Genomic DNA, 18,292 nt, shown 5'->3' on the forward strand with positions numbered 1-18,292 from the left:
CACAAAGCCAGTTGGGGCAACGTGGTATCACACAGCACCTAAAAAGCATACACGGGAGATAGCAGCACTGCACAGTTAAAAGAGCACAAAAATTAGAATTGGTAACATCAACACTTAGGAGTTTGCATTACCAATAACTAGATGCCTGAATGAAACAAATGGTCCTAACGATTTCCATGTCTCAATATTGTTATGGCCCTGTGTTTTCTGAATAAATCATAATGATGAACTAAAGTACTTTTTATTTTTTTTTATTTTTTTTAAAGAGCGTGAGTATGGTACTGTAGCTGCCGCTCTTGTCCTAAAGCATAATTATTTTTCAGGAACCTTTGGCTCTAGCTCTCTTTCAGCATCAATATATTTATACATTTGAGAATACATTCATTATTGTTCATTGTGAGTTTTTGTGTAGCCAGGGATCTCTGCTATGCAATTCATTCTTTTGAGTTTTTTTTCATATATTCTGCCCTTCAGATGTACCTCTCACATTTGGAAGGCTTGGAACCTTTGCACAAAGACTGAACAAATGTGGTACCATCCACAAACAATACATTAACACTCCAATGCCGTGACAATGAATCAAGGTACTGGTACTACCCACAACTCACTATCAGCATTTATAATAGCAATACTCATAATTGTGTTTGGGGATTGGAACCTCCCAGAACCCTAAACAGGAAGAGGGGTACAAACATAACAGCAATTAATTTGAGGAAACTGGCCTGAATGCCAATGTGTTTTCTTAAGACTGCCCGTGAATTACAGATATGGGTAGAACAATTCAAGGGAGCCATTACAATAACTACATTTGTAGTGGTGTCCAAAGGTTAATGGTGCTAGTCATAGGTATGGCACCAATAAAAAATGTATCAACACAATTTCCTCCAAACCTGCATACCTACTAAAAATTGTTTTTTATATTCCGCATCCATGAGGAAGTTAACCATATATCTCATGATCTGCACATTGGTTGGAATTTCTTTTTGTGACATTCTAGTGCATAACCCTTTAAAAGCTATAATCCTTCCAATCAGGCCATATAATGGCAAGCAATACAGTGGAAAACAAGTTTAATAAAGAATTAACCTTGTTTTGCTTCGAAGTGCAATACTCCAAAGGAACCATCTGACAATTATGTTTGTCCATACTTGCAAAGGACAAACAAAAATGTTTTTAAAAAAAATACATTTTTAGTTTCTATTTGTGCTGGAGTTTGATGAATCATTCACAAAATGAAACTGGTAAAAACAAAGGCACACTGCAAAAGTAGATCAATTCTGTGTCCTTTTTCATTAGAGGTGGTGACTGCAAACACTCATGAAGATTGGGCATTTTGTGACTCCAAGGACATTGATTCTTCTGAACCTTTTGAATGCCATCAACAACCCTGAAGGTCTTTGGCGGAAGTGGCACAAGGACTTTATTATGTACCAGTGCTTTTATGCCCGATAAGATGACCCACATCTTTTAAGATGGCTACTGTTCTCCTTGGTGGAGGCAGAAGGGGTATCCACTAGAAGTTCATGCTGTTCCCTGTCCACTCTTTGACTCCTCTGCTAAGTAAACATAAAATGCATTTTACATAATTGCATAGACATCTAGCTGTTCTGGGGCCCGGTTAGGTAGTCTCAAGAGGTATGTTGGGTTAGTTTTCAATAACTACATTTTGTAATATCAAAAGTAGAAGGTCTTATATTGAACTGGACTCAACAGATCGAAATGATTCTTAACCTTGGCAATAGCAATATGGTTGTTTACTTCATCTAATCGGTCAGCCCAGTGTTAGCCCAGACATCTGATTCTTTTGGATGACCATACAGCAAACACATTTTGATATCCTAGGACACAGCCTTCAAACTGAGCAATCATGTTTTGCTGACAACTTTTGTAACAGCCTCTATGCGGACAAATCCTAAAGCTATTGTTCCATGATTGGAAATTCCTTCAAAGACAATATCACAGAAAACACATTAACAATAAAATAGCTGTGGGTGACTTTGCAGTTGTTGGACTTCTATGCACCTGAAGTTGCTGCCATCTCCAGAACCCCTTCTGCCGCTGTTGAAATTAGATGTTTATCTCAGCTTTAACTATGTATCTCCTTTTCTCCAATAAACTGACTAATAACTAAGGTCCTGCATTTCAGAAAGATCCTGCAGACTTTACTTTTTTGGCAAGCATTCTTGTTAAGCACACACCTAGCCACCTAAGTCAAAACCACCTTGTAAACATTTACAAATATCCTACTTCAGATCAACTGGAACCAAACCAACAGCTGTGTTCTTGCTTTATAATATATATATTAGGAAAAATGTGAAAGGTTTTAGGTTATGTTTTCTTCTGGTCCAAGGAATGTCTCCAAACTTGAGTTTACATTGAATGAAAAATGTTCATCCACTATCGGCAAGCCTCTGAAGAACTCCCATTGTCCTTACAGAATGCACGTAAGGTAGTAAAATGTACACAATATGAAGACATGCCTGTCAATACTTTTCATCGCTCAACTAGGGCGGACTGTTGGTTACTTTTGTTGTATAACAAGACTGACCGTCAAGAAAATATTTTGTTCGTTACAAAATTCATCATGATTTAATTATAAGTAGGAAACATCTATACCTCTCATACCACCAGCTCTCATTAATATTTACAGAACTCAAGAAACACCTCCAATGTCAAAAGAAATGTGTCTTGATCACAGACCAAATCTTGGAAGACTGGCAGAATTCGTTAATTCGGTCAGACATTTGCCATACGTTCACCAAGCTTATCACACAAGGTATGTTTAACCAGTATGTGAACTAGAGCAAATAGTGTAATGCAATCACATTATTTGGAAGAAGGCACTACGCAAACATCATTAGCATAAAATCCCAGTGACGCATGAATCATATATGAAAACTGCTTCTCAGAGTTCTAGTCTGATTTGATGCAGCACCAGAGTTTAAAAAATGGATGCAATGCCAGCACTGCAATACATACATCATGCTTCAGTGTGTTACTGTTTTGCATCCAATCACGTGATTTAAAACATATTTACACATGTCCCTTCCTCTTTCCTCATCAGGTCTACAAGTGAGAAGATCACAATTTATATAAAAAGGCAATCCGAAGGATTAAAAATGCTAGCTGCTCTACTTTGCTGGTCACTGTGAAACTCCTTATAGTCTCTGAGCAGTCATTATGGGTTCTCCCACGGTTTGCTTTCTGCTGTGTACTTAATGCTTGATGTCTTGCATACTTAATTTCCAGGCCTTGCAGTTTGAAATCATGCTGCACCGGTTTTAAGCAAAATTCCCTGCAGATCTTCTGGCAGTGCTAGTATGATTGTGTCGATGTGTGTTTGGAGTTTTTCCAAAGTACTCAGTTTAACAGGAAGGTGTTCTCGTTTAGCCTGCATCTATGGAAATAGGAGCACAGTTATTTTCTGCCTTTATTTCCATTGGCATCATAAAAATAATGTTTCAGTGAACCAAAGGAACACTTATTTCTCTAAATAAGAGAACTTACCAATTTACTCTTTAGCTTTAAGACAAGGTCCACCGCTTCAACTTCCGTATGTTTCTGAACCCAGGCAAGCAAATCCTAAAAATATTAGAGCCACTGATGAAAAATGAGTTTTCCCATGAACACCAGAGTTAACAAACATTCTGGATTCCTCTGTCCTATATCTTAAAGTTAATAGCTGGATGGATATTGTTTTGTCTTGCTTCTATTCTCTGAAATATACTTAATATAAACAACTAACAGATATTTTTTCATTTCAAATAGCAAATCTGAACTGCCGGCTCTCACCTAACTGCTCATTCATCAATCAGTGTGCTCATGCAACTAGCGGGTTCGCTGTCCCTCAAAGTAAAGTCAACACAACAATGTTGCTAGCATTTGATAGAGACATTAGATAGGAGTAAACTGGAAATACTGTTACAAATATTAAACAATGTGCCTCATGCGCTACTCAATGTTACTAAATTGTGTCAGATATCTGATCGTTGGCAGTTTAATGCATCCGGTGAGTCTAGTCACTGAAGATCTAGCATGGTTTCAAGAATACTTTCACAAGCTACTTGGGCTGGAATAGGTGTGTGTTAGACTTTAACAAAGCAGATCATGCTTCTGAATATTAAAATATATACAGAAAAAAGGTTTAACGATTCTAAATCTAGCAATATTAGTGGTAAGACAAGATTCACAACTTTCTACTCTAACTCTTCTGAGAAGTCAACTGACCAACCAATTGCTAATGATTACTGGCTCTTCCTTATGTTTGAAAATTCTGGGAAATTCATCTCCTATATTTATTCAAAGTAGATGTTCCTTAACATACAATCTTTCCTGGACAGCTCATAAAATGTCATGATTGGATTTCACAAACTGGTGTATATTGACACTGCAGTGCTAGGTAGAGGACACTGATATAAATGACCACAAAATACACTAATATACACCTTTCTAGGTCAAAGCTGGCGGATACAACACCCCAAGTGGATAGATATTATTCTCTTTCCCAGAAAGCCCAACTTAGGACTCAGGCAACCTCCTGCTTTTTCTTATAATACATGGCTAGATATGTGCCAGACTCCTTGATGGTGTTCAAAACCTGGAAGGCAAACTACACAAACTGTGTTTTAGTAATTTCAAGGGTTCTTTTGAGAGCAACAAAAAAAAAGGATAAAAGATGCCCAGCTATATGAAGGGGCCGGTTCTTCACTGAGGAGAAAGAATTACTGCCTAACTGGCATTCCTATGCATTCTGGCACAATGGAACATCTTGATTGCTTAAGGGAGCAGTAAGAATATTCTTGAAGGACAATGAAAGTAGTCTTGTCAGACAAATCTATAGTCTCAAAGTTTAATTTAACTGGATCTAAAAATAAACGCCAAAAAATACTGCTATTATATACATGTATCTTTAGGAAATGATTATCAAAACTGAAAACATTACATTTTGGGGTGTTCCGGGCAGCCCAGGAGGGCTGACAAGTTTCTGCCCTCCTGCTGCTTGATCTGATCAAGCCCAGGAAGGCAGAACAAAGGATTCCCTTTGGGAGAGGGATGTAACACCCTCTCCCTTTGGAAATAGGAGTGACTTGTTTGGAGGGCTAGCCTCCCCTAGCCATTGGTATGCTCTAAGGACACATTTGTTGCCCTCTGTGCATAAACCAGTCCACACCAGTTCAGGGACCCCCAAGTCCCTACTCTGACACAAAACTGGACAATGGAAAGGGGAGCGACCAGGGGTGGTGTTCAGAGCCCCTCCAGAGGGTCCCTAGGTTCTGCCATCTAGTTTCCAAGGTTGGTAGGGAACTCTGGGAGCATCTGAGTGGTCGGGCCAGGTAGGTGTCGCCAGAGCCCCCTCCTGACACGTGCTTACCTGGCTAGGTGACCAATCCCCCTTTCAGGGCTATTTAGGGTCTCCCTCTTGGGTGGGTGTTCAGATTCGGCTTGCAAAACTCCAGTAGGATTCCTCTGCAACCTCCATTTCGACTTCTGGCCACTGGAACCATGACCCTCCAGAAACCAACAATGCTGCAATCAATGAAGACTCCTCCTCTGAAACTTTGTTTCCACGTCTCCTTCCAGCTTTGCAACGTTTCCCTGACCGTGCATCCTCAGAAGACAGCGACTCTTCAGCCTGCACAAGAAGAAGAAGGAATCTTCCTTGGAGTGAAAGAGTCACTCCCCTGCATCCGCAGGCACCAGCTGCAACAACGACCAGCTGCATGGATCTCCTCTCATTTTAAGCTGCGTTGATACTGCATCATGCGTGGTGGTCCGGGGTAGTCCCCTGGGTCCTCTCTGCCAGCTGTCCAACTTTGGTGGAGGTAAGCATTAGCCTTCCCATGCAGGACAGTACCCCCGTGCACCGGGTCTCTTGCAGCTGCCAAGACTTGTTTTCATCTCCTCCAAGGGATCTTCAAGGGACGCATAGCTCCAGTCCCCAGCACTCCTTCCTGCGACGTACAGCCCTCTGTGTGGTTCTCCTGTGGCGTGGGATCCCTTCCTGAAGTGCTGCATGGGCTCCTCCTATGACTTCTGTGTCCCCATCCTGTGGGTACTGCCTCTGCTCCTGTGGACCCTCTGTGACGCTGAAGGTCCCCTGTGACTCCCCCTCCTGGGCCTTGCTGGTCCCCGGCAGCAGCACTTTTCCAGTATCCGCAAATCTGACTTTGCCAAGGCTTGCTGGTGGAATTCCTGCATCGAAACCAGACTGCAATCTTCCTTCCAGCATGGGACATCTTCCGCATCCACCAGGAACTCTTCTCCAGCTCCAGGGCTGCAGTGCTGACCGGTTCTTCCTCACTGTCGACCAACTCCTGCAAATACAGCTGGGTCGGCAGTAGCTTCTACTCCTCCTAGACTCCACAGCGACTCTTCGACTTGGACCTCTCTCTCTACAGGTCTTCTCCAGGAATCCACCATTGGTTGCTTGCAGTCTTCTTTTACTTCCTTTTGGGTGGTTTGGGGAAATTCCAGTGATTTACTCCTGCTTTCCTGGTCGCTAGGGGGTACTGTGTTACTTACCTCTGTGGTTTTCTAGTACACCCAGCTCCCCTCTACAAATTCCACTTACCTAGGTGGGGGTCCTGTGTTCGCATTCCATTTTTTTAGTATATGGTTTGTGCTCCCCCTAAGGTCAATATTGGTTATTGCTATTTGCACTGTTTTCTAACGTTTTCCATGCCTATTTCTGATTACTAGTATATATATATTTAGTGCATTACTTACCTCCTATTGGCGGGTTGCCCTTCTAGTACTTTGTGGTATTGTGTTCCAAAAATAAAGTACCTTTATTTTTGTACAACTGAGGGCTTTCTTTCGTGTCTGTAAGTGCTGTGTGACTACAGTAGTAGTGCATGAGCTGTGCATGTCTCCTAGATAAGCCTTGGCTGCTCATCCACAGCTACCTCTAGAGAGCCTGGCTTCTAGACACTGCCTACACTTCACTAAGAGGGGATACCTGGTATAAAGGGTAAGTACCTTGGGTACCCACCACACACCAGGCCAGCTTCCTACAGGAACCCTGTGGTCTAGGCGCCTGAATCTTTTTAATAGTTTTTGGATTACCATTACCTAGTAATGTTAAGTGTGGAAGTGAACCGCTTTCAGCTTTAATGACCTCGGACAATAGGCACAGTTTGAGTAAGATTTGAGGCATTCTGCAGTCTTTTTGGCAGTATCTTGAGTTTTATATGTCATCCTAAGCAAATAGCCATCTGTGTGACCACACTGGAGTGATGTAGTGTTCTCATCCAGGCTAAAATTTCTCTTCTCAAAAGTCTTGGTTATTCAATATTGCTCTACACCTAAAGGCATCACTCCTATAATTCGGCCCAGACGTACCCACTACCAGTGGTTCAAAACTCTTACCCTGTTGGATGACAGAAACCAAGCTGGTTCTTGTCATACATGCAAAAAACCTCTACACTACCATGAATGCAAGCAACTTGATATTTACAGAAAATACATTTAAGAAAAGGAGTTGAAGTACCTAACAGATTTACTTTTTGCTAGACATATATGACTTCCTTCCATATCAAACGTATTTTTCTTTACAGGGTTTGAACAAAGTACAGTGTTTTTATTTTTTGATTTTGATGCAGATCTAATCATGCTGCATACCAAATGTTAAGTTTTATTCCTACTAGATTACCATTTGGTTAAGCATCCAGGGGCCATTTTTATGTTTGTAAGAATACAAATGTTGCTTGCACCTTTTGGAGACCCCTTGCAAAGCTTGAGGCTAAACCTTTTCTTTTTTTACTGTAAAGCTTAACATAAAAGTATGCCTCCTAGGTGACATTATTGCACTATTTAGTTTGAAACACTATTGCAAAATGTTCTTTTTTGCTTGTCCACAGTATCCTTACCTCATCACAAAGTGCTTCTAAATGGAGTGCTTCCAGCTTCTGTGTCATCTCTTTCCGGCGTGTTCTAAACCAGCCGTCAAAGTTCAAAGATTTGAGGAAATGCCTTTAAAAGAATAGACAAACTGAATTTGTTGATGCAACATTGCCTGCTCAAAGTGGTAACATTTTAGATTTCCTGAACAATCCTAGATGTATGAAAAAGAACTCCTCATAATTTGTATCTAAAAGTTAGTTGCTAGATTAGCAGTGTTAAAAGGATGCTATTTTACATTAGAGACTTGTGTTCAATGTTCACACGTGTTACTGCGAAAACCCAAAGAAAGCAAGCATTGGCAAAGCCATAGTGACCTGTTGGCTTTCCCAATGCTTACTGTGCTCATGAATGTTTTTTGTAGGAAGTGACACATTGCGTGAAGACAAGTGTTGCCTAAAGGCCAAAATATGTATGTATATGTTGGGTCGCCAGTATGTATAGTCGTGTTTGCTTTTCCACAGACTGAGCATTTTCTGGTTAGCAAATAACTTGGGCCTTGCTGGAAGAATCTTCACAAAACGTTCCAAAAAACGTTCATCCACCTCAGTACTTTCCTGAAGTTTCGGGATGATCTGTCAAAAGAAAAAATGATGTCCCAAAATGTAAAATTTCCATGCATTTTCCATAGACTTCTCAAAGACAGGTTTTAGTCAAAAACGCTGAACACATTTACATCAAATTGGCAGGGAGCTATACCTTGGTCTGCAAATTGTGCTTTTTGTGATCTGGTATAAATCAGTATAGTTGTATTTTTTGGGATGTGGGGCTCACAAGAGTCTTGTGAGCTGCACACAAGAGTGCAAAATGAAAAATAAAAAGACAGTTTTTCTGGTGAGTCCTTCATGCTCTCACAGGTGAGAGTCCCACAAGAGTGAGTGCTCTGATTGGCTGGGTGTTGGAATGTAAGAAATGAAATATTGGCCATTACTGTTCAATGTGAAAAATTGGAGGTGGTGATGAAATTAAGTAAAACAGCTATTTAAGGGGGCAGCAGAAGGGCATGCTCTTCCCCTAGATTGAGAGACCTGGTGTTTGAGGGATAAGCACTGTTAAGATTATAAATCTATAATGTTTTTAACTAATTTTTACGGGATCGTGGGACTCTCGTAGGATCGTAAGTAGTAAAAAGGAGTATATGAGTTCTCAATACATTCTACTAGTAGAAATCCATGTTGTGGTCCTTGTTATTGAGAGGAAGTGTGTAAGAGATAAGTACTGTGGTGAGTAGGGTAGATCTTTTTAAAAAAACAATGTTATGATCTCACAAGGCTCTTGTGGATCATGAAAAATAGGATGAAGTAAGTGATCTTTGAATACAATCTGGTATGCCCAATTGTTACTATAACAAGGAGTCTTATTGGAGATGATGTTTATTAGTCGTCTACTATTTACGCCCACTGGCTTGTGAAGTGTTGTGAGCAGAATTAAGCCTCTTCTCACACCACCACTATGCATACCCATCATCAAAGAGAGGGGTTTTAGCGGGGAGAACACTCCCTGGGCACAGCATACTATGCACACCAGTCATCCAAGAGAGAGGTCTCAGCCGAGAGGCCAGACTCTTTCCAATCCAAACACCCTCCTATGCACCATAGTCATCTGAGAGGGAGTTCTGAAAGGAGAGGGTAGTACCTCCCCTACTATACATAGCTGTCATCTGAGAGAGAGGTCTGACAGGAGAGGCCAGTCCCTCTTCACACTCCCTATTACGCACACCCGTCATGTGAGAGGCACGTCTGACAAGAGAGGCCAGTCCACGTACACACCCTAACACGTACTACCGTTAACTGACGGGGAGGACTAGAAGGAGAGGCCAGTCCATGCATACACCTTACTACGCACACCCATCATCTGAGAGACAGGTCTGACAGGAGAGGCAGGTTCATGTACACAACCCTACAAATTGTAACCCTACTATTAGGGTACCCTAATATGCACAACCCTCACGTGAAAGACAGGTCTGACCGTAAAGGACAACCCTCTCCACCCACTACCATGCACACCAGTCATCTGAGAGAGAGAGAGAGGTCTGGAAGGAGAGGGCATTACCTCCCCACACCGTACGACACATTTCCGTCATCTGAGAGAGAGAAGTGAAAGGAGAGGCCAGTCCATCCTCATACACCCTACTGTGCACACTCGTAATCTGAGAAATTAGTCTGAAAGCAGAGGTCTGTTCATCCACACACCCTACTATGCAGTCGTCATTTGAGAGAGGTCACAAAGGGGAAGCCAGTCCCTCCCGAATACCCCACTATGCACACACGTCACTTGAGAGAGGCATCAAAGGAGAGCTAGTCTGTCTACACACCCTACTATCTGTCATTTGAGTGGTCTGAAAGGAGAGGCCTGTTGTAGGAAAGTGCCTCTTATGGCATGGATACCCCCCACTGTTTGCCTGGTATTGATGCTAACTTGACACTGTGTGCTGGGATCCTGCTAACGAGTGCCTGGCACCAGTATTCTTTCCCTGAACTGTACCATTGTTTCCACAATTGGCATAACCCTGGCACACAGTTAGGGCCCTTGTGGGAGGTACCAGTAGTACCAAGGGCTCTGTGGCCAGGGAGGGTCTCTACCGGCTGCAGCATGTATTGTGCCATTCTAAGGGTCCCCTCACCAAACACATGCACACTGTCATTGCAGACTGTATGTGTTGGTGGAAAGAAAAAGAAAGTTGACATGGCATCCCTCCCAGGCTGCCAGGCCCACCAACCACTGCCTGTGGCATAGGTAAGTCACCCCTCTAGCAGGCCTTACAGCCCAGGTGAAGGCATAGCTGCATGAGCAATATAACCCTACAGTGTATACGTCCATTCTTAGATATTGTAAGTGCAGTGTGGCCATATTAAGTACGTGGTCTGGGGGTTTGTCATTACAAACTCCACAGTTCCATGATGGCTTCACTGAAGACTGGTGTAGGAAAGTGCCACTGTTGGCATGGTTACCCCCCCACTTTTTGCCTAGTGTTGATGCCACCTTTGTTTGCAAGTGTGCTGGGACCCTGCTAACCAGGCCCCAGCACCAGGGTTCTTTCCCTAAAACTGTACCTTTGTTTCCACAATTGGCACAGCCCTGGCACACAGTTAAGTCCCTTCTAAAAGGTAAGCATGGTACCAAAGGCGCTGTGGCCAGGGAACGTCTCTAAGGGCTGCAGCATGTATTATGCCACCCTAAGAGACCCCTCAATCAGCCCATGCACACTGCCTTGCAGCGTGTGTGCGCTGGTGGGGAGAAAAAGAAAAAGTCGACATGGCACCCCTCTCAGGGTGCCATGCCACAACCCACTGCCTGTGGCATAGGTAAATCACCCCTCTACCAGGCCTTACAGCCCGAAGGCAGGGTGCACTATACCGCAGGTGAGGGCATAGCTGCATGAGCAATATGCCCCTACAGTGTCTAAGTCCATTCTTAGTCATTGTAAGTGCAGTGTAGCCATATTGAGTATATGGTCTGGGAGTGTCATTACGAACTCCACAGCACCATAGTGGCTTCACTGAATACTGGAAAGTTTGGTATCAAACTTTTCAGCACAAACCCACACTGATGCCAGTGTGGGATTTATGGAAAAATACACACAGAGTGAATCTTAGAGATGCCCCCTATAAGTTAGCCCAACAGCTAGTGTAGGACTGACCGGTCTATGCCAGCCTGCCACTTTCAGACAATTTTCTGACCACATGGGGTGAGTGCCTTTGTGCACTCTGTGGTCAGAAACAAAGCCTGTCCTGGGTGGAGGTGCTGCACACCTCCTCCTGCAGGAACTGTAACACCTGGCGGTGAACCTCTAGCCTCGGTTTACAGTGCCCCAGGGCACTCCAGATAGTGGAGATGCCTGCCCCCGGACAAAGCCCCACTTTTGGTGGCAAGTCCGGCGGCAAAATTAGAGAAAACAGGGAGGAGTGACTACCCCACCCAGGACCACCCCTAGAGCTGAGGTGACCCCCTCCCTGCAGAATCCTCAATCCTGGTTTGGAGGACAGTAACCATTAGGGATAGGAATGTGCCCCACTCCCCAAAGGGAGAGGACACAAGGAGGGTGTAGACACCCTCCGGGACAGCAGCCATTGGCTACTGCCCCCTGACCATAACAAACTCCTAAATCTAGGACATAAGGGCCTCCAGGAACGCAGCTCACCAGATTCCTGGCGACCTACAAGAAGAAAAGGACTGCTAAGCTGACACCCCCAGCAGAGAAGAAGGAAGAGAACAACTGCTTTGGCCCCAACCCTACTGGCCTGTCTCCTACTTTAGAGAACCTGCAAAAAGACCAGTGATGTGTCCAGCGGGCCCAGCGATCTCTGCCAACTCTAGAGGACTGCCCTGCACCCAAAAGGACCAAGAACTCTCGAGGACATCAGCTTGGTCTGAAGAAACCTACAACGAAGGACTCCACCTCACTCCAGTCCTGACCCCTGTGCACCCGACGCCCACGGCCTGTGTCTAGGTGATCCACCAAGCAAGAAAGGGTCCCCAGGCGATTGTGAGCAAGTGCCCACCCTGGGTTGATCTCTCCACCCCTACACGATGACGCCTGCAGAGGGAATCCCGAGGACCCCCTTGACCGCTAGCTCCGGACAAAGATATCCGATGCCTGAAGAACACACTACACCCGCAGCGACCAGGCCTTGAAGAAACCGACCCCGGTGCCTCATCGTTCAGCAGGCGGCCCTACTCCCTGTCCTACCAGTGGTGTGCCCGAGAAAGTCCCCCGGACCTCGCCTGCAGTCTCTGAGTGACGCCGGGGTCTCCTCATAGACAAAGCTTTGGAACCCTGACGTCTTGTTTGCACCCTGCACCCGATCGCCCCTGTGCCACTGAGGATGTGTGTTTGGTGCCTACTTGTTGACCCTCCAGTGCCCTTCTAATCCCCCCTGGTCGACCCTCTGATTCGCGGGTACTTAACTGCTGGTTGACCGGATTCCGAATACCCCCTGTCTCCATAGGAGCCCACGTTAATTTTGCTCAACTTTGACCAATGCACCCAGCCCTGTGTTACTGGTGGTGGGTGTTTGGGTTAACTTGAACCCCAACCGGTGGACTTCCTAAAACCCAGAGACTGAGATGAAGTGTTGTACTTACCTGTAAACAGAGCTAACTTTTCTTCCCCACAGGAACTGTTTGAAAATTGCACCCTATCCATTTCTAAAATAGCTTTTTGCCAATAATTCAAAAACTGCATTACTTACCTATTTCATACCAAGTACTGTTGATACCTGTGTGAAATACGAACCTTTTAAGGTACTTACTGGCAACTTGAATCTTGTGGTTCTAAAAATAAATTAGGAAAATATATTTTTACAATATAAAAACCATTGGTCTGGAGTTAAGTCATTGAGTGTGTGCTTCTTCTATTTTCTGTGTGTGTACAACAAATGCTTTTCACTACCCTCTGCTAGGCCTAACTGCTTGATCACGCTACCACAAATAGAGCATTAGTATTCTCTATTTCAGCCTCTGTCAAGCCTCTGGGAACTCCTGGACTCTGTGCACACTATATCTCATTTTGATGTAGTATATACAGAGCCAGCTTCCTATAACTGGGAAGTTTGGTATCAAACTTCTCAGCACAATAAACCCACACTGATGCCACTGTTTAATTTATTGTAAAATGCACCCAGAGGGCATCTCAGAGATGTCCCCTGTATTTTACCCAAACCAGCTGCTGACCGGTCTGTCACTAACAGACCAGTTTCATGGGGTGAGAGCCTTTGTGCTCTTTGGGGTCAGAAACAAAGCCTGCTCTTGGTGGAGGTGCTTCACACCTCCCCCTGCACGAACTGCAACACTTGGCAGTGAGCCTCAAAAATCAGGCCTGGACTACCACAGAGGGAGATCTAAAGACAGAAAATCTCCCTTTTAACATAATTCTAATCGGCGCTGTTCACCATTGTCAAGAACATTGACGTAGCTGTCGAGAGGTTTGGCTCCATCCTGCTCACCACCGAGGGAAGGGTCAACGTAGATGCGCCATCACCACTGTTGACAGAGAAAACCACGGCAGTGGAACATTCACTGCCGCCTCACTCTTGCTCTCTGTCAAAAAGCCACCGATCTACGTCAAGATCTCACTTTTCAGCATCAAAGTCACTTGAGGTCCAAGAATAAAACTCATTCGATGCCAAAAAGACATCTTTCACAATTGACAGCCCCAGTTCCAGCTAAAACGTCTTGCACAACGTCTATCACACTGCTCTCTACCTTGAGGATGCCTCAAGTCAGCCTAATTATGTCTCTAGAATCGTCCAGGTATCCTTCTACACATTGTTCTATCTTTCAGCAGTCGGAGGCCCAGTTGGCTTCCTTCTATAAAACTTATAATACCGGCGGATAACCCTTTTCAGATTCTGTTACATCCTTTGAATCTGTCACCAGTAGAAAAGTTCTCAAGAGCCACGTCTATGTCACCTATTAGGAAATGAAAAGCTCCATCTCGGATTAGAACTTAGCCGTCAAGGATGCCTTCTGACAGAGGATCAATGACACCCTCACGCTCCAGGTCAAGATAATTTTAGTCCACATCAGCACATTTATCATATACTCCGAAGTCTCCTGCTAGAATTTCCCCAGTGGATGGTATTATGACTTTTCAGGATGTGTTAGTAAGGGGTGCCACCAAACTAATATATAAGTGTTGATACACCTCAGCCTCCAGTATCGGTGATCCTAGAAACCCTGCAGCTGAGATCAACACCATGACCTTCTTCCTGATCTTCTTGACATAGTTGAGGAAAAGTTGCTTACTCCAGCCACAGTGAAGTCTGCTACACCAAAGCTCCCATGAAAATACAGGCCTCCGCAACAAGATCCGGATTTTCTGAGAACAGATCCAAAACTGGATTCAATAACTGCAACAGCTGTTAGGCGAAGAAATGCTTCTGCTCCAGAATCCACCGCTACACCAGATACTGAGAGCAGGAGAATGGATGCCATTGGTAAGGTATGTAGAACAGTTTCAACACACTTTAGGAACGCAGTTTCCCTGTTAGTCAGAAATCACAAGGAGTTCTGGTATGGAATGAAGGCCTTTATGTCTGATTTACCTACCCACACACAACAGGACTTTATGAAATGGTAAATGAGGGTTCCTTAACATCCAACCAGTCAATCAGTGCAGCAGTAGAATTTGTTGAGCTCTCTGCTACATCTTTTTGACATGGTATTTCACTGCGGCAAACATCATGGCTGAGATTGTCTTTACTATGCCCAGTTGAAGATCCCTAATTTGCCGTTCTCAGCATCCTCCTTGTTTGGCCAAAATACAGAGGAGGAGATGATCAGCATAAAGAATGAGGCGGGGACACTGGAGGCGGTAGGCCTGGAAGAACAAAAGAAATGCTTTTAACAAAAGTATAGATCTGGAGACAGTTTTCCTACCATAGGGTTCAAACGCCTAGGTGGTCTTATCAATACTCACAACAACAGTGGCAATGTCAAAGGCTATATCAAAGTCGCTATCAAAAAAGGAGGTCCACCCAAATAAGCCCTCACAATCCAAGGGCAAAAATCCTTCCAGCAAACAATTAGTCAGACACCCCCTTCACAGTTTCCCACTCCTTTGGGGAAGCTGTGAAATTCTTCCTGGACGAGTGGAAAGCCATACTGTCGGACACATGAGTTTTAAAAATCATGCAAAACAGGGATATGCTCCGGTTCAAGAACACTTCACCACCAGTACATCCACTGCCTGTATCAGTGCCTCTTCTAGACAACATCCTACAAGGGAAGTCTGTTGTATTACAGAAAAAAACAGAAACTTTCCTCCGATCAGGTCAACAAGGGTATCTACTCATGGTACTTTCTAGTTGGAAAGACAAGCCTGCCCAAGCAGTTTTGGCCTATTATGGATCTCAGACTCCTCAGCAAATATATAAAAAAGAAAGATTCAGGATGCTATCCCTCCAATAAATCTATCCACAAATAAGGAGCGACTGACTCTCTGCAGTAGACCTTCCTGCAAGTTGCATATTTCCATATTCCAACAGTTCATCATCACAAAAAATGTCACAAATTCTTAGTAGGAACAGATTATCAATACTCTGTGCTTCCTTTCGGTCTCAAATAAGCTCCCCCCCAAGAACCTTCTTCAAATGTGTGTGGTAGCAGCACATTTACGAAAGGAAGGCATTTTTCCGTACCCATACCTAGATGACTTGCTGATGATAAAAAATTCTATGGAAAAAGCAAGGAAAGGCACGATTACAACCCTTTTATCAAAGCTAGGCTTACTAATCAATGCTGAGAAATCGATCTCCACCCCAGTTCAGTGCCTCAAGTTTCTAGGAGCATCAACAGATACACAAAAGGAAAAAGGGTTTCCTTCCGAGGAAAGAGTACCATCAATTCAGAACAAATGCGCGCAGTTAATGCAGCAAGCCAAACCAACTGTCCGGCATATAGCCTCCCTTCTAGGATGAATGGCATCCTGCATATTCATAGTCCCAAACACATGACTTCATGAAACCTCTACAGACTTGCCTTGGAGATCAGTAGTCTCAAAAAACTGGTCGGTGGGAGAATCGGATCTCTCTAACAGAGAATGCCCATCACCCCTCAGCTGGTAGGCCAAAGGTCACAATATACTAGCAGTAGTACCCTTTCAGAAGGGAAGGCCCTCAAAGACTATCATCACAGACGAATCACTGTCAGGCTGGTGCGCACATATGGACCACGTTACGATTCAAGGGCATTGGTCTCCAAAGGAGAAGTACAATGTACTAAATCAAAAAACAAGGTGGAACAAAATCAAGACAATTATCACTCCAAGCTCAGACAGTGTGGCATTGGGCACTAGAAAGAGGGTAATCAATTACGGCCTTCCACATTCCGGGAAGTCAAAATGTAGCAGTAGACTTGCTCAGTCATTTTCACGAAGAAAATCACAAGTGGGTTTCTCAACGACGAGGTAGTAAACAACATCTTCAAGGAATGGGGTACACCAAGTTAGATTTATGCACAAAAAGCACAAAACAGAAAAATGCTGAAACTTCATGTCCAGGGCTCCAGAACCACAGTCTCTAGGCAATGCCCTTTTAAACAGCTGGTCGACTTCATTTGTCTGCGCCTTTCCACTGATACCATCCATACCATAAGTAATCCAGAAATTGTGAAATTCGGATATCAGAATGATGCTAATTGCACTGGATTGGCCAAGTGGTAAACAGAACTCCTCCAATTATCCGTACGAAGTCACAGGTGCCTTCCACTCAGGCCAGAGCTCCTATCCAGGCTTTAGGGCAAAATTCTATTACCATCAATCCAATCCTTGAATTTGGCAGCATGCCTTCTGAAATCACTCAATATTCCTGAAGATTGTATGAATATTCTTAAAGAATCAAAAAGACTGTCAACACAATCATGTTATGCCCTAAAGTGGAAACGTTTCTGTATGTGGTGCTGTAAAAATGCCCATGACCCTATTGATGTATAAGAGAATGTTCTCCTCTCGTACTCCCTCATGCCCAGGTCAGGTCTACAATTCTTGTCCATCAAGGTCCATTTAACAGCGATTAGTGCCTACAGAAAATATCCTATGTAATCATCTTTTTTTTTTTTTAAAAGAAGGACACAAAGGTTTTTTCTCCAGTTAGGAGATCTTCTACTCCTTGAGAATTAAACAGGTACTACTGAAGCTGATGGGCCCACCATTCGAACACATACATACATGAACTTTACAACATTTGTCATGGAAAACTGCCTTTTTGATAACCATTACCTTTGCACGTAGAGTTAGTGAGTTACAGGCTTTGTCATATTCAGAAGGGGGTCAGTGCTCGAAGAGCCAGGTCTTGAGCTGCCTTCTGAAGGAGAGGTGTTCAGGTATGGCGCGAAGGTGGCTGGGCAGAGAGTTCCAGGTCTTCGCTGCCAGGAAAGAGAAGGATCTTCCTCCGGCGGTGGCTTTGCGGATGCGGGGTACGGCTGCCAGGGCCTGTCCGGCGGATCGTAGGGTGCGCGGAGGAGTGTAGAAGGAGACGCGGTTGTTGATGAGTTTGGGTCCGAGGTTGTGAAGGGCTTTGTGTGCGTGGGTGAGGAGTCGGAAGGTGATCCTCTTGTTGACGGGGAGCCAATGGAGTTTTTTCAGGTGTCCTGAGATGTGGTGGTGGCGAGGGATGTCCAGGATGAGTCTTGCGGCAGCGTTCTGGATCCGTTGGAGTTTCCTCAGTAGCTTGGTGGTGATACCCGCGTACAGGGTGTTCCCGTAGTCCAAGCGACTGGTGACGAGGGCGTGGGTGACGGTCTTCCTGGTGTCGGTGGGGATCCAGCGGAAGATCTTGCGGAGCATGCGTAGGGTGTTGAAGCATGCCGAGGTCACCGAGTTCACCTGTCTGGTCATAGTGAGGGATGAGTCCAGGATGAAGCCGAGGTTGCGCGCGTGGTCGGTGGGTTGGGG

At 44.3% G+C, this 18,292-nt stretch overlaps 1 protein-coding gene across 1 annotated transcript in view; it reads right to left on the reverse strand.

Annotated features, from left to right (window-relative positions):
• Positions 1-235: 235 nt before the first annotated feature.
• Positions 236-18,292, reverse strand: part of DENND6A (DENN domain containing 6A) — a 292,813-nt gene continuing 274,756 nt past the window's right edge. Inside the window, exons 18-20 of the mRNA XM_069206473.1 lie at positions 7,869-7,971; positions 3,508-3,582; positions 236-3,397 (exon numbers count right to left, since the gene is read on the reverse strand). Of these exons, the coding sequence (XP_069062574.1) occupies positions 3,266-3,397; positions 3,508-3,582; positions 7,869-7,971 (310 nt within the window). The 3' untranslated portion in view covers positions 236-3,265. The remainder of the gene's footprint in view (positions 3,398-3,507; positions 3,583-7,868; positions 7,972-18,292) is intronic.

This window comes from Pleurodeles waltl, chromosome 9 (assembly GCF_031143425.1).
Source record: "Pleurodeles waltl isolate 20211129_DDA chromosome 9, aPleWal1.hap1.20221129, whole genome shotgun sequence".
In the NCBI taxonomy this organism is placed as follows: domain Eukaryota; kingdom Metazoa; phylum Chordata; class Amphibia; order Caudata; family Salamandridae; genus Pleurodeles; species Pleurodeles waltl.